General features: G+C 33.6%; 1 protein-coding gene across 2 annotated transcripts in view; it reads right to left on the bottom strand.

Moving 5' to 3' along the window:
* LOC149425956 (uncharacterized) overlaps positions 1-16263 on the bottom strand; it is a 297887-nt gene that overhangs the window by 20639 nt on the left and 260985 nt on the right. For both annotated transcript variants that reach the window (XM_089645349.1, XM_089645341.1), the window contains exon 3: positions 3043-3152. In XM_089645349.1, the coding sequence (XP_089501475.1) occupies positions 3043-3152 (110 nt within the window). The remainder of the gene's footprint in view (positions 1-3042; positions 3153-16263) is intronic.

Here is a 16263-nt window from a genome sequence, read left to right on the forward strand (position 1 = left end):
TTGAAGCAAACTATACAATTACATGTATTTATTGTTAAACAACATAGGGATGATGTCTAAGGAAATGAAAAGAAAAATAAATTACAATCACGAGATACACGGACACGGGACGAGAATTGCAAATCAAATTAGATTGCCCACAAGGAAGAAATTTATCACTCAGAAATCTCTGATGTACCAGGCAATTCAACTTTACAACAAAATCCCGAATGAAATTATGGAGATCAAAAATATGATTTATTTTAAAAAGGTCTTAATTTAAAATAGTATAATATTAAAATATTTAAAGATATATATGTATGATGTTTGCTAAATAATGTTGACTTTATTTTTTTTATACAGGGTGTATCGGCACGTACCCGACAAACTTTAACCAGCTATTCCTTAGCATATTTGGAGTAAAAATCTTATGTGCACTTTGCTGTCCGGTAACGTTTTTTTAATAAAAAAAAATATTATTCATATTTTCACCACATGTCACCACTGTTTCATCCTTTGTCAAAGTTTGAAAACCCATCTGGCAATATTTTATTCGAATTCCGTTGAATTCTTCTTCTTTCGTATGGTCGGGGGTCAGAGGGGGACATCTAGATCTGCGAGCCATTTTAGGGCCTCAGGCGTCGCCATGTGGACCTCATCAATCCCGCCGGGGAATGAATGGAGCGGGCATTCGTTGACCACATGTTGACTCCCCTTGGCCGGGAGACCTATCGGTCTTCGGCCCCTTAAATAGCGGCATAGTTTGTAGTTGGAGGCCCACTTAATTTGGTATCCGCTTCACTCACGTTGAATAATGTACGTGTGTACCTATATTGGCACGCTTTTACAATCACAACGAAATGGCACGGCACCATTCGTCTCATTTTTAACTATTATTATTTAGTGTGTGCGAAAGAGCGAAGACGCTTTTCGACATACTTGCTTATAACAGCTGTTGAACTCGAAAAGCAATGCCAATGACAGTGATGTAGTGTGGAAATTTTATTTTTTTTTGTTTTTAATTGAAAAAAAATGCTACCGGAGAGCAAAGTGCCAATAACATTTTTTACTCCAAATGTGCTAAGGAATAGCTGGTTAAAGTTTGTCGGGTTAGTGCCGATACATCCTGTATATATATATTTGTTTCTAAATTTATTAGCACACACGGCGATGTGAGTTAACTTTACTTGAGGTTAATAAATAAATAAACTCTAATTAGCACAGGTGAGCACTTTACGTTAGGGTTTTCGTCACACGGCTCGGTAAAGAATCGACAAAAACCAAGTGCGGTATACCGAGAGCCCACCGATCCATATATTTGTATTGGTGCCTGTAAACAACGCACACGGGTCGGGGGGCAAGAGGGAGCGATTCGATGTACTTCTCGTACAGAGCTAGCGGTATCCTGATTCATAGGCGCTATGGATACATCAATGATGGGCGCTCGATATACAGGGTGTATCGGCACGTACCCGACAAACTTTAACCAGCTATTCCTTAGCACATTTGGAGTAAAAAATGTTATGGGCACTTTGCTGTCCGGTAACATTTTTTTTAATAAAAAATTTATTATTCATATTTTCACCACATGTCACCAATGTTTTATCCTTTTTCAAAGTTTGAAAACCCGTCTGGCAATATTTTTTTCGAGTTTCGTTGAATAATGTACGTACGTACCTACGTTGGCGCGCTTTTACAATCACAACGAAATGGCACAGCACCATTCGTTTCATTTTTAACTATTATTATTTAGTGTGTACGAAAGAGCGAGGACACTTTTTGACGCACTTGCATTAGCAAAAGAAACAAAACAGCTGTTGAACGCGAGAAACAAGGCAAATGACAGTGACGGAGTGTGGATTTTTTATTTATTTTTTGTTTTTATGGAAAAAAAATGTTACCGGACAGCAAAGCGCCCATAACATTTTTTACTCCAAATGTGCTGAGGAATAGCTGGTTAAAGTTTGTCGGGTACTTGCCGATACACCCTGTATAGGTATAGTGATACCGCAGATATCACGTAACGAACTTTTAATTATCATTTTTACTATTGACATTTATTTTAGTCAAAAATGATTAAAAATACATATATTCTTTGCATTTATTAGGCACATTAACAATTTCACAAATATTCCACAATCTCGTCGTTATTTGGTGGCTCAATTGGTTTACAATCGTTTGTTATTGTTTACATGTTTATGCGCGATTCGCTTGTCTTCTCAGTCATCTACCATTGATGAACAAAAACAAATAATATGGAGCGAGATATCAATCTCCAATTTATAAGAGGTGGAAAGGCATCCATTCATATATAATTACAAACGACAGGTGACACATTAGCGTAAAGCCGGTAACAGAAATCTGCAATGCCGACAGCAGAAATTTACAGTTAATTGAGTTACAAGCTTCATAGCTTATCTGCCTTGTGTAGAGACTATGCAACATATATCGCGCAACATTTCCCTCGTTTCTACAGCATTCGGTTTTCGTGGGATGACCACCTAATGGTACGTATACATTTGTGAACTTCAACGCGAATTATTTGAGGTTAGCAATAGATGGCAAAACGTTATACCATGCAGACGGCTTTCACGAACGACACTTTTTCTCTAATTTGCACATCGAGAAAAATGAGTATGGCTGATTTATTCAAATCCAGTTAAGAACGTGATTGCCATCCATTTCCTGATAAAATATCAGTCCATTCAGAATATATCGGAACACGTGTTCATGCAGGTGTCGTTTACAAAAGTAAATACTGAATAATTTTTACTATTCATATGTTAAAAAGTGTCGTTAGAGAAGTCAGAAGAAAATAAGAATTATGACAATTGACATGATTTTTCACGGATAAAATAAGCATGTTTGCGAGTGACGAAACGACAAACTAGAATAATATGAAGAAAAATTATTTCTTTGCCAAGCGAATAAAATATATTTAAGTATGCTAGGAGATTTTTTAAGGTTCAAAATACCACAAAAACGAGACAAGTGCGGTGATCTACTAGGAAATACATGGTGGATTTCTGCCAAATCATCCGGGTACTAAAAAGGAAAACTTACCAGTGATTGTTGGGGTGGGGCGGCAGACTGCGCACGGAGCGGCGCACGCTGTAGGAACTATTGTCCTGTGCGGGGACACCTTGGACCAGGAGAACGACGGCTGCCAACACCTGGGAAAAACAAATAAAATTCTACGTAAGTTTTTGGAATTGCGTGAAGAAAAATAGGCTTTAGGGGCAGAGTCTAGGAGATCATATTATCATCGCATATTTCAAAACAAACTATGTAAACCCGAAATGTTGATATCTTAGCAAATGCTTTTATGTAGTATGCAACTGCTGACCTTGAACAAATCGCAAGTGCGCCCCACTGAGGAATTTGGCAGCCACCTCTGGTCTGGAGCCCCAATGTAGGTACTTGACTCGGTACAGAAATGGGCAGTCCGTTTGATAGATTCCCCTATCTTTAGATTTATAGCACAGGCGTCATTTGGAAATGGTGTCCTTGTTCTACCGGTATTTCAATGGAATATGCTCCAAAATAAATAGTGACATTGATCCCTTCGACACAGATACATAGTCGGAGAACATGCAAAACAAGCGCCCAATCTTTGTCACATTTGGATCGTTTTTACGACTCGTTCTTGAGTTTAACAGCTCGGCTATGGAAGGTTTGCCAGCCTCTGTGTTTCATCCCTCCTCTCTTCAAGACCAATCATCACTCCTTCCTCTCCTCAAAAAAATCCTCTACACGGAACCCCCAAATATGACATAGGCCATGAGGGAAATTATTGTGAAGAAAAGAAAATTACACCCAATCAATTCATGGTTTTATTAATTTAAAGTTATACAAAAAAAATCTGTTCCCAAGTTATGATCCCCATTGAATTCTATGAAAATGAGTTGACACTACAATAAATTTTCTGATTTTTCGTACATTCTCGACATTTTTTTTATTTCACGCTTTTGAAGACCAGTATTACGATTGAATTCAAGAGGTTAAGAAATTTTTTTATCCCCGTATATTTAAATATTCTGTAATAAATTATTAGTAATATTAATTTCCACTTAAATATTGGCTTCTCTCTTTCAACATTCCTTATCCTTTATTTGTCTCAATTTGTGAACAAAAAGGCACTACCGAACACGGCTACTATCTTGATATGATTGACCCTACATGGAACACACAAACAAATAATTTACAGACGGGTGAAATGTAATGTGGTCGAGTTAAAGACTTCACTACGCTCAGTAAAATCGATTCAACCCATTCACTTTGGATTAAAGATAATAGATAAAGAAATCAATATGCGGATAGTAAAAATATTCAATAATCCCAAGATATTGCAGACGACTTTATCAAGCTCGTCCATCAATTCGAGACATTAATTAATTACAAGATAATTCAATCTCCGTCTATTTACGTATTCCTCCTGTGACCGGTTCTACAGGTAAATAATGTATGGCCAGTCACTTCGCTGCAAGAGGCGCCTTAGTTGTCACATCCTCAAAGGAAAATAAAACAGGCACCTTCTAAGCTGAACTAGGAATCTACTGCAAAAACTTATATGCTAAAATCATCAAATATAATATATTATTAATATCTCTAGATCGTCTAGATGCAGGTTCACGTGATGCTATCTCGCAATCTTGGTTGTGGCGTTAAGTGCTACTGAACTGTACACGTAATGTGAGTACATAAGATTTTTTTTCATTATTTATACCCGCTAAACTGCCCAAGCAGTTTGACAGCAGACAGTTAACAATAAATAATACAAAAAAAGATCCTGAAGAACAACTGTAGAATGTGTAGTTCATAAATAAATGTGATAGCCTAACTGTGTTATTAATATTTCTTGTTTTTCGATTGACTTCCGCAAAAAAAAATTAACACAAAAATTTTCAGTAATCTTAATTTGATTTGTCGAATGAGGCGTTCCACAGGGCTCTTGCGTGAGTCCTAATGAAAACGCAATTCGAGTATTCAAAACTCAGGTACGTTTATTTATTATGTTGGTGGGTATTACCAAATACATAAAAAATAATATTTTATCTAAGCACGGGAAACTCGAAAGAATCCAGTAACATTTTAAATCACAAATTACCGTTAATGCAAAGAAACACTAATTTAAATGGATTGTGTATACTAATGATAATGTATTTTCCTCATAAACATGCCGTAAATAGCAGATTATATTCCCTGATATATTGATAAATACCCAATTGATTTTCATTGAATCATTCTGTTTAAATGATCGGATTAAAATCTCTCTAAATAACTGGATTAAATGCTCGAAATCGTGTTGACTATAATCGTAATGAAATTCTCCACATTTTCACGAATTTGTAATGCGGTATTTCTATTCATTGTAATGTCAGCACTGTGGTGTATCGAAATGTAATTTGTCCGGTGAATGCAGTAGGTATTTGGATAGAATTACCAACTCGGCTTAGACTTAAACGCATTCCGATTTAGCTCTAGGTTAGTGATAACTTTTGGATTATGTCCCGCTCCATTATGGCGGTGGTTAAGTCGACATTTACAATTCGCAATTAACGTCAATCGAAGACAACACTTACTGTTGTAATAGCCGTGGTTTTCTGCACGAAAGATAAGGCGTTGTGTTTCAAACGTATTTAGATGTAAGACCACCATTATATCTGTATGCTGGAACATCGTTAATCTTTACGTGGGTATTTTCAGATAAGCTTTACAGGCAATATTTGAAACTGCTCCCAACCGTCTGGAGTCAGTGAGACTACCTATGGCATCCCCAATTGGGAAGTATGTTCTAGTTATTCAGATCAGCTAGTCGGTCACCAAACACGGCTAAAGCCATTTCAAGAAACGTTTCCATACTGAATGGCGATCTTACACCAAGGCGATGGAGAAAGTATTAGTACCTACATTAGGTGTATTATTTTAAATGATTAAGTTGGAAAATAAAACAAATGTCGCACCAGCGACATCCGACTTGATAATCGAAAGCTCGACCACGGAGGCCGTAGTTGCTACACCACAAAAATGAAAAATATAAGTAACTACTTTAAAATGTCGGTTTCTATCACACTAGATCGAATCAAAATGCCATGAAAACATTGTAGGTTATAAAACCACACTCGGATAAAAAACTAGATTTAGTTTGCAAAAAAATCCTTCAACATCATTGTCTCAGATATAAAACTAGTTAAAAAGTTTAATGAGTACAAATAAAGAATAAAACTCTGTTGTTTCACAGAATTTGAAAAATTCATCAAATTTCAAAGTTGATTTTCAAGTTCTGTGAAGGTTCTATCTAAGTCAATGTGAAGTAGTTTTAAAAGGTTACATTGTGCTATACAGTAGTTAATAGTGGAAGAAGTTGGATACACCTGAAAAAGACATTAGCATTAGCGAAGCACAGGACACCCTAGTGAGGATAACTAAGAAATACCATTACTACATTTAAATTCACTATATTTTGTGTCAACTATAGATTAACTGATTTCACTTCACTCTTTATGAAAAAACATGGTGATTTGTAAAAATGATGTTTTATCGAAAACGGCGAAGAAAGCTTGTTATTATTTTACCTAATGTCAATGATTTTTAATCTAATAATTTTCGATGGTCGGATAATATAATTAATATTTTTAATACTTGCCGTTGGTTAGCGTTGTTCCAAATCTAATATTTTTTAGCTTTAACAAGATAACAAACTTCATCGTCTGTCCAAATTTGAATACTAGAGATGAGCTTACATGGAAATTCTTCCAACGAAAAATCTAATCGGGCTTCGTGCGGTTTCTCACGTAACCGTGGCTGAATGCAATGTGATCAATGTTCCTCTCTTGGTACCCACTCCCTTTTTTACAGATTTATGTCAAATTATTTATCTGGAAAAAATGACTTAATGCTTTTTATCGGAGTGTCAACGATTACTATTAATCATGAAATACAAAAGAAAAAGTAAATTACATATGAATGATATCTACGTTTCTTATACAACGTAGGCAACTTTTTTTAAACTGTGATACTTCCAACTTCATTTGAGGAATGATGTGATAGTGAATACGAGGATATAGAGGAAGGGGATAGGGAAAGTTGGGATAATAATAATAATAATATTTGGCTAATTTATATAGCGCCGTTTTCGTGAGAAATCACCTCAAGGGCGCTGTACAAATATATTTCCTAAGTAGTTAATACTAAAACTACTGACTTATCTCTAAGACTTATATCTAGTGACTTACGACTAAGGCCTATAACTACTATATTAACGACATATATACGAGTATTTACATATTTGGCAACTTACGACTAAAATTAATTTTAACAATTTAATCTTACTAACGCCAGAAGAAGAAGAAGAAGAAGAAGGGATGTTACTGATAGTACTTATCCGGTCATTAAACATAGCTAAAACCATGCAAACAACGTTTCGAACGTTTAAGAATGGTGATTTCTCGTTAAAAAGATTACGGAATGAAAAAAAATACACATTTGGTGGTTTCCTTCCTTATTGGGGTTGGCCACTATCAGATATATCTGACAGTAGGATAGAGGAATCTTATTGGGTTTAGTTACTATCAGATATATCTGACAGGAGGATAGAAGAAACTTATTGGGGTTGGTTACTATCAGATATATCTGACAGGAGGATAGAGGAATCTTATTGGGGTTGGTAGGGTAGAATCTTATCGGGGGTGGGGTTGTCAGATATATCTGACAGGAGGATGTGGGAATCTTATTGGGGTTTGCTACTATCAGATATATCTGACCGGAGGGGAATCTTATTGGGGTTGGCTACTATCAGATATATCTGACAAGAGGATGGGGGAATCTGTATTTTGGATTTTAGACATTTTTACGCCAAAAACGTAAAAGCCTACCTCTTTATAAACAGAATTCTATTTGGCAATGTAATGATCGTGATACTAGATCTACAGTGTAAAAATCTCTTTTCGGTGTGTGATTTTAAATTGTATTCCTGCATAATGCGTTAAATTATTCAAGTCCAATGAACTATTAATATTTAAAACTTGTACTGGCAAGTATAATTCATATCAGAAAAATGTTAAAGTAGGTACCAAAATAATTTTATTAATTGATAGTTCTTTAATTGCAATGTGCATTGGATAGACGTGGTAATTTTTCAAGCTTACTAATAGCCGAAATGATATTTTTTCTTTTAAAAGGCAAAATGCGTTCAGCTTCACAAATCCTACAATTATAATATTCCGTTATTTTTCAAGATTCTACGCTAATATTTACTATTACATATCAAATTAATGTTGTGAAATGAAAAAAATAACCAACAATTTATATCGGATATCACGGTGAACGCAAGATCATCATTATGTTACATAGATAAACATCATTCGACGCAGCAGTAGAAATAATTTTCATAATCAAAGATTTAAAAGTTCATTTCTATATTTCGACATTGTCAGTTCCGTTAGTTGTATTGAATAACTGAGCATGCATTCTAGTAAGGAACGGAATATGAACCGATTAATATCAGCTGCAGGTAAAACTTTCAATAAAAATATATATTTTTAAACTAACTAATCATTATTACGTTTACAACAGACCGCCATACAACTCTGTATCGGCAAGCTCTCCTTGCTTTATTCGAAACATGTGTCATCTCATATTTAACTAATCTTATTTTATTCTGATTCATGAAATGATATTATATTCAATAGTTTTTTTTTCTATGAGATTTAGTTAACTGAAAATGTATGGTTAAATTTTTTCCATGAGATTTAATTTAGAAAAAACGTTATATTCAGCAGGTTTTTTACGAGATTTAATTTTGACAAAATGTTATTTCAATAGTTTTCCTATGATATGCATTTTATATAAAATATTTAGTTTTTTGTGTGATTTAATTTGGACAAAATGTTATATTCAATAGTTTTCTACGAGATTTGTTGTATTCAATAGTTTTCTACGAGATTTGTTATATTCAATAGTTTTTCTATAAGATCTGTAATTTTCAATAGTTTTTCTATGAGATTTGTTATATTCAATAGTTTTTCTATGAGATTTGTTATACTCAATAGTTTTTCTACGAGATTTGTTATATTTAATAGTTTTTCTACGAGATTTGTTATACTTAGTAGTTTTTATATGAGATTGAAAATAAAATTTTGTATGTATTTCTATGAGATTAAATTAAGAAAAAATATTATAATGATTTTTTTTTTTTTATGAGATTTAGTTTAGAAAAACTATTACATTCAACAGTTTTTCTATGAGATTTTATTCCGACCAAATATTATATACAATTGTTTTTCCATGAGATTTTTAGAAGTTTGAAATATCTAACATCCCGGTTTCCTTTCGTGAACCTCCTAGAGTAGAGGCTTACGGTTTTTCCGAAATATCTGAAAACGGATTTCTTCGAGAAAAGTACCACGCTCCAGATTGTAATTTTTACGTTAAAACTTTAGCAAAATTAGTTGGTATAAGTTTTTTGTGGTATTGAACATTTTTCCGCATAAGTAAACTTTTAGAGAAAGGTGTTAAACTAATAATTTGAATCCGTGCCTCATTTAAGGTAAACTTACATGTGCTTTTTGGTAGAGATTAGATTAACTCACATTTTGAGAAGCCCTGGAAATATTAATAGGCATAATACTATGTGGGGCCATCTGACATAACAGCCAAAGTGATTTGACTTCAGTGTCCCTGTTCGCTCAGTGACAGCAGCAGCTATTGTGAATCAGATAAGGCCCGCCCTGTTAACCTTCATCACCACAGGGTACAAGATACAAGGCTACACGGTGTAATATAAGGTACGAGGTATTATTCGGTATTTGCCTTGCCTTCTTGACGGCTGTTATAATAACTGTAATAATCGTGAACTACTTAACTTGTCGCATCGTGAAACTACACCAATTTGATGAAAATCGTTTATTTTTTAAATATTTCTTAAAGATACACGAAACTCTCAACTCTGGAGAATAAAACCGTTCATGTTATAGTTAAAAGTTGCAAAAAAAACTCTCGGATGTCAACGAATTTGCAAAGCTATTTCCATCTTAATTTTTGTTTTAACCCTTAGGTGACGTAGTGGGTCTACGGGACCCACATTTTTCAAAACTACTTTTACTATATTTACAACAAATGATAGATATAATGCAAAATCCTTCGTTTAAATTCACAAAAATGTAACATCTTCGTCACTAAAAATGATGTTTCCTTTTAATTAATTACACACTCTTAAAACATGTGTCCACAAAACAACAATAAAGCTAAACATAAAAATAATGGCGATAAGTAAATTTACACGTATTTTTGCACTAAATGCAACACGATAAGTTAGTAATACGATCACGATAATCACACCAATCTTGCACGACCTGGGATTAATATTCAATGTATACCTCGTTTTACTGTCATAATAGTAGCCAACGCTCGATAGAGACTATCTATGAGATAAATATGGTATTTAAGTCAAGTTTTTTGGTCGGTGGTTTTGACTCGCCATCTTGACAGTTACACTTGAAAAATAAATAAAATTACGTGGCGGGACCTATAAGACTCTCGTAAATAGACTTGATGAACTTATGTGATGGAGCTGTCTACCTTCGTGTGTTTTCAGTCAGAAAGTAAGAATGTACTGAGACCCGCGGGGCTTAGTGGTGAATAGGATGAGTGAGGCAGAGGGGGAGAGGGGGAGGATGAGTTTCGATGTGGGTCCCATAGACCTACAACGGCACTTAAGAGTTAAATGAGGAAACCGCACAAGTCAACAAACCGTTTGGAGCCAGTGAGACTATGACATCCCCAATTAGGGTACGTTATGAGGGTAAGAGAGACGAGAAGTGGAAGGTTGGGAAAAGCCTGGTTATTCAGATCTAGTCACCAAACAAGGCTAAAACCATTTCAAGCAATATTTAAAATCTGTATACTTTATAAATTGTCTGGTAGTAAAATTTGATTTTAATATACAGGGGTTTCCAATAAGAGGTGTTATTTTGATATTAGATCGTAAAAGATCAATGGTTTCGTTGCTTGTGTGTCACGTAGCGCCGTCTTGTTGAAAGTAAACGTTGTCCAGATCAATACCATCCAATTCCGGCCATAAAAAAGCATTAATCATCTCTCGATAACGCAATCCATTCACCGTAACTGTTGCTCCAGCCTCATTTTCGAGAAAGTAAGGTCCAATGACTCCGCCGGATCATAAACCGCACCAAATAGTCACAAGTTGAGGATAGAGAGGCTTTTCAACAATAACTCTTGGGTTTTCCGAGCCCCAGATGTGACAATTTTGCTTGTTGACGAAGCCACCGAGGTGGAAATGGGCCTCATCACTCAAGATGATTTGCATTTGATTCACTCAAGTGAATTTTAATAATTTCAATGCATTGTTGAAGCGTGTATCGTTCCATTTTTAGCAATGACGTAGTTTCTACTTGTCGAATGTCAAAGAATGACAGCTTCAAAGTAACATCTACCAAAACCAAAATAGCGGGCTATTCAAAGTAACACCTCTTATTGGAAAACCCTGTATTTTACAAACGGATTATTCTCACAAGCGTAAAGACAATCGTGTAACAAAAAATGTTGTAACTTTAGCTTTTGTAAGTTATTTGCAAAAGACAAATACATTTACAAAAAACAACATGAATATACATTCACATAAATAAATCATTTCCAATAAGACGAGAGATCAACTGAAAATTACCTTTTTGGGAAAATCTAGAAAGTAGCTGATATATAGTAATATGCCTGATATTAAATGTGCTCTTAAAAGCTTATATTGTGTGGGAAGTGGGTCCTATAAACGATCCAGAACTCCAGTGGGTGGATATAAGATACCATTCATGTAATTTATTGTGAGAAATTATAATTCTGACGCCATGGTTGGTCAGCATTATGATTGGACTGGATTGGATTTCCACTACAGCCAGGTTCCTGAACAAGATAAAGTGACCACTTCACCACTGGACACTGACCGGTGCTCGTATTAAAAAACAGGTCGTGCATTAAAAATAAAATATTATTCTTGATAATCTGCTCTTTTATTAATTTAATTATTTTAGAATAAAAGACTTTTTGGAAGTTATGTTTTAAAATATTAAGATAAATTATTTGTTTGCGCTCGTACATAAGCAATACTAATATGAATTAATAGTTTTATCCGAATAAAAACTTAATTCATTCAAGAAAGACAAAAAAATATAATGTTGGATTGAATGAGTTTCTTGAAAGAATTGAAATTGTATGTATGGGCGCAGACAAATAATTAATCTTTGTTTTAAAACATAACTTGTATAAAAGAAGTGTTTTTTTTCTAAAATAATTAAATTAGCGCCATCTATGAAAGAGCAGAAAATGAGTTTTTGTATCTTAAATTTAAATTAGTGTACTAGCCCTGACATCGTGTAGTAGCGTAGTAGGTACCTAAGGAATTCTAGTTCCTTCCAAACCTTCTCCATTCCCATCTTCTTGCCCTCTCCACCAACTTCGGCCTTAGAATATTCCACAATCGTGGATGCCGTAGTTCCATTGGCTCCGGGCAGTCAGGACTCTTGTGCGGTAATCAAATAGAAAAAAATTGTATGAGATGTTGCACATCTTTATTTCATGTTTCTATTTTACGTAAAGGGAACTAGATTGTTAGAAATTTTGTTAAAATTAGATTATAATTAATAATCCTGTAATAAAACGTCTGTACGGGCTTTTACTAACATGTGTTATAAGCAGAGCGCCTTTGAGGTAATTTTTCACGAAAACAGCGCTATTTAAATTAGCCAAATATTATTATTATTATTATAATTTTGTGGAACATTAATCATGATGTAAATTTTTTGTTAAAATTACATAGAAGCCATGCAGAAGCATAGTATAAAGCTAACCTTAAGTATTATTATTATTGAGGTATGTTATTATAGCCTTCTTGTAAGTATATTCCGTGCAATGGAATACATCTACAATTTTCGTGAAAGTATTGCCAACTAATAGTAATAGGTAAGGTTTAAGCGAGAATCGAAATAAATCAGTCCTGATATTGTTGTTGCAATTAAAAAGAATTTTCGATCGAGTAGTTCTTGTTGATATGTTGAACATGTAAATAAGGGCTGTCTATAATACCAATAACAATTTGAAAAATCAAAGTAAAGTCGGAAACAAGTGGTTGAAATTTATAGTTTCTATTGGTAGACCGAGTTTACAGTTAAAATGTCTTAGGACGGGTTGTTTCGGAGAATTTGAAAAATTCATCAAATTTAAACGTTAATTTTCAAGTTCTGTGAAAGATTTTTCAAATTCTGTTTTTATTTGAGTTCTGTCAAGTAACTAGCCTATAATGATATAATAACAGAACTTGTATAGGACTTTAATTTGATGAATTATTCAAATTCTCCGAAACAACTTGTCCTTAGAAATTTATGCTAAATTTTTTCAATGGAATCTGAGTGGATTGTAAATTGGACCAGAAATAATGATAATTATGAGCGAACACAACTATTTTCAATACGCCTTATGCTTTCAATTATGAGATAAGAAGCTTTGAAATATTATGCCAACTGCCAAAAAACAGGGACATCATACAATTTGTTTAATTCTTTTAAATGTTCAAAAAGAACAAAATGCTGCGTTGTCAATTTAGTTTTTAGTATAAATACATGCTTATAAAAACGATGAGATTAAATTGAGAATGATAATCGAGTATTGAGATTGTATGCGGTTAATTCCACAAACTCCTATAAACTACAATTAAAACTTCCCATAAAAATATGTTATACGACTCTCGCAGTATGCGGTAAAAACTTGAACTCTGCGGTCCCCGCTCCCCGCGAACACATTAAGATAAAAGTGATTACGATGCAAGATAGGTATAAGAAAATAAGATAATAATAATAGGTATACAAGCCGACGAGCCGACTTCATTCATAATTCACATTCCGAATGACTTTATGCTACATATACATACGAGAGCTGAACTGCCCAACTGAACCTCAGCTTATGGAAAGGAACAAAGCAACCGCAAAGGACGCGAAACGCCGCTTGCAGTTGGTAAGTTCTTGCCCGTAATTGTATACGTACCAAGATATGCATCGCAGCGGGAGCGATTGTGTGGGGATTTGAAAAACCTGAAATCCTGAAAATATTGCTCTTCCAAGTGCCACAACATGTCAAGAGATGGCATTAATGTCGCTTGTTGCACTTGGTAATCAAATATCATTCTATACAAATAATGGCATTTTACATGCTTTTTTACCAATCAGAAGAAATCGATTGGCAACAAACGTGAATATATTTATTTATTATGATGAAAAAACTTTATGCTAGTGTCTTTATTCGAATTATTCGAACTGTGTTCCATTATTTAAATTTTTCATTTCGATCAAATATAGGTACGACTTCAATGTTAGTTAAATTTATAAAATGAATTAATTTGTTAGTTAAACTCATAAAATTAATTAACTTATTAGTATAATTTGCCAAATGAATTAATTTAATGGTAAAATATATGAAAAATAATTAATTTACACGTTAAATTGAAAAAAAAAATAGTTAGTAAAATTTACTTATAAATTAATTTTATTAAATAAATTAATCATTAAAATTTATTAAATAAATTAATCAATAAAATTTATTAAATAAATTATCCAATAACATTAAATAATTAATTAAAATAATTTATTTGTTTAATTGAGAAAAATATCGGTTCGATCGAAAATAAAACTGCAACCCGTTTTTTAATTAAAAGTAATCTCGTTCTACAATAACATATTTCATGTTTGTGGGGTGAACCAAAATTAGTACGCAATTGAAAGAAGAAAAACATCAGCTGAATATATCTATAGAAGGTATCATTTTGCTTTCACCATTTTATATCGATATAATTCCCGCAACCTTCCAATTAATTCCATAAGGCAAAGATACTATACTATAAACGATTTATTTTACAATGTAATACGCAAGAAGTAAACGATAGCCGAGATAGCAAAGTGTGGACATTGGCTTAGACATTGGTGTAGGTACGCTAAAGGTTTATGTTTAGCTGAGCGGAATGCGAATAAATCACCTGATCGATACGCGCGCATTCTTCTAATAAACACCCGCCATTGGCTGAATTACTCCGCCAACAATGAATATTTATTAACCAATGGGAAGTACACGATTGTTGCTGCTGGTTTATTGTAATATCCTGCAATATTCAAGCAATATTGAGCCGAGTTGTTATTTAGAAATGCATAGACTTGTATTAATACACATTATGTTAAGTCAGAGTAAACGCAAGGTTTGGACTGAAGTAAGATCACTGAGATTGGGAACGAATGATTGATTAACAAATAAGTTTATATTCTCTCCAATTACCAAAAATATTTTTTGATAATCGGTAATTTTTAAAAAGTACCGAATTTTCGTTTAAGAGGTGATCAGATATATTTGTAAACCATCTATCTTCTTCTATCCTCTTCTATTATCTTCATCTTCTTCTATCTTATTCTACCCTCTTCTATTATCTTCATCTTCTTCTATCTTCTTCTAACCTCTTCTATTACCTCCATCTTCTTCTGTCTTCTTCTATCCTCTTCTATTATCTTCATCTTCTTCTATCTTATTCTACCCTCTTCTATTATCTTCATCTTCTTCTATCTTCTTCTAACCTCTTCTATTACCTCCATCTTCTTCTATCTTTTTCTACCCTCTTCTATTATCTTCATCTTCTTCTACCCTCTTCTATTACCTTCATATTCTTATATTTATTCTATCCTCTTCTATTATCTCCATCTTCTTCTATCCTCTTCTATTATCTTCATCTTCTTCTATCTTCTTCTAACCTCTTCTATTATCTCCATCTTCTTCTATCTTCTTCTATCCTCTTCTATTATCTTCATCTTCTTATATCTTCTTCTATCCTCTTCTATTATCTTCATCTTCTTTTATCTTCTTCTATCTTCTTCTATCCTCTTCTATCCTCTTCCATCCTCTTCTATTATTTTCATCTTCTTCTTTCTTCTTCCATCCTTTTCTATTATCTTCATCTTCTTCAATCTTCTCTGATATATAAAGTAGTATAGAGTGTATTTTTATACAAATCTATAGTTTTATTCAAGATTTATGAAGTTTTGCACACAACCATCAAATCAAGAATAAGGTCAGTGACTACACGAGATTTCGAAAAACCGCCACCATCCCATTATTCTACCCCTCAAAGCAAAAAAAGCCAGGAGCTTTTGTAAACCAATGAACTTCTTTATTTAATAGTGGTGTAAACAAAGAATTTCAATTATATATTTGAATTATATTATGAATTAACGTGGATAGCAGGTA

The sequence above is a fragment of the Hesperophylax consimilis genome, chromosome 2 (genome assembly GCF_061612785.1).
Source record: "Hesperophylax consimilis isolate HC1 chromosome 2, BYU_Hcon_1.0, whole genome shotgun sequence".
Taxonomy (NCBI): domain Eukaryota; kingdom Metazoa; phylum Arthropoda; class Insecta; order Trichoptera; family Limnephilidae; genus Hesperophylax; species Hesperophylax consimilis.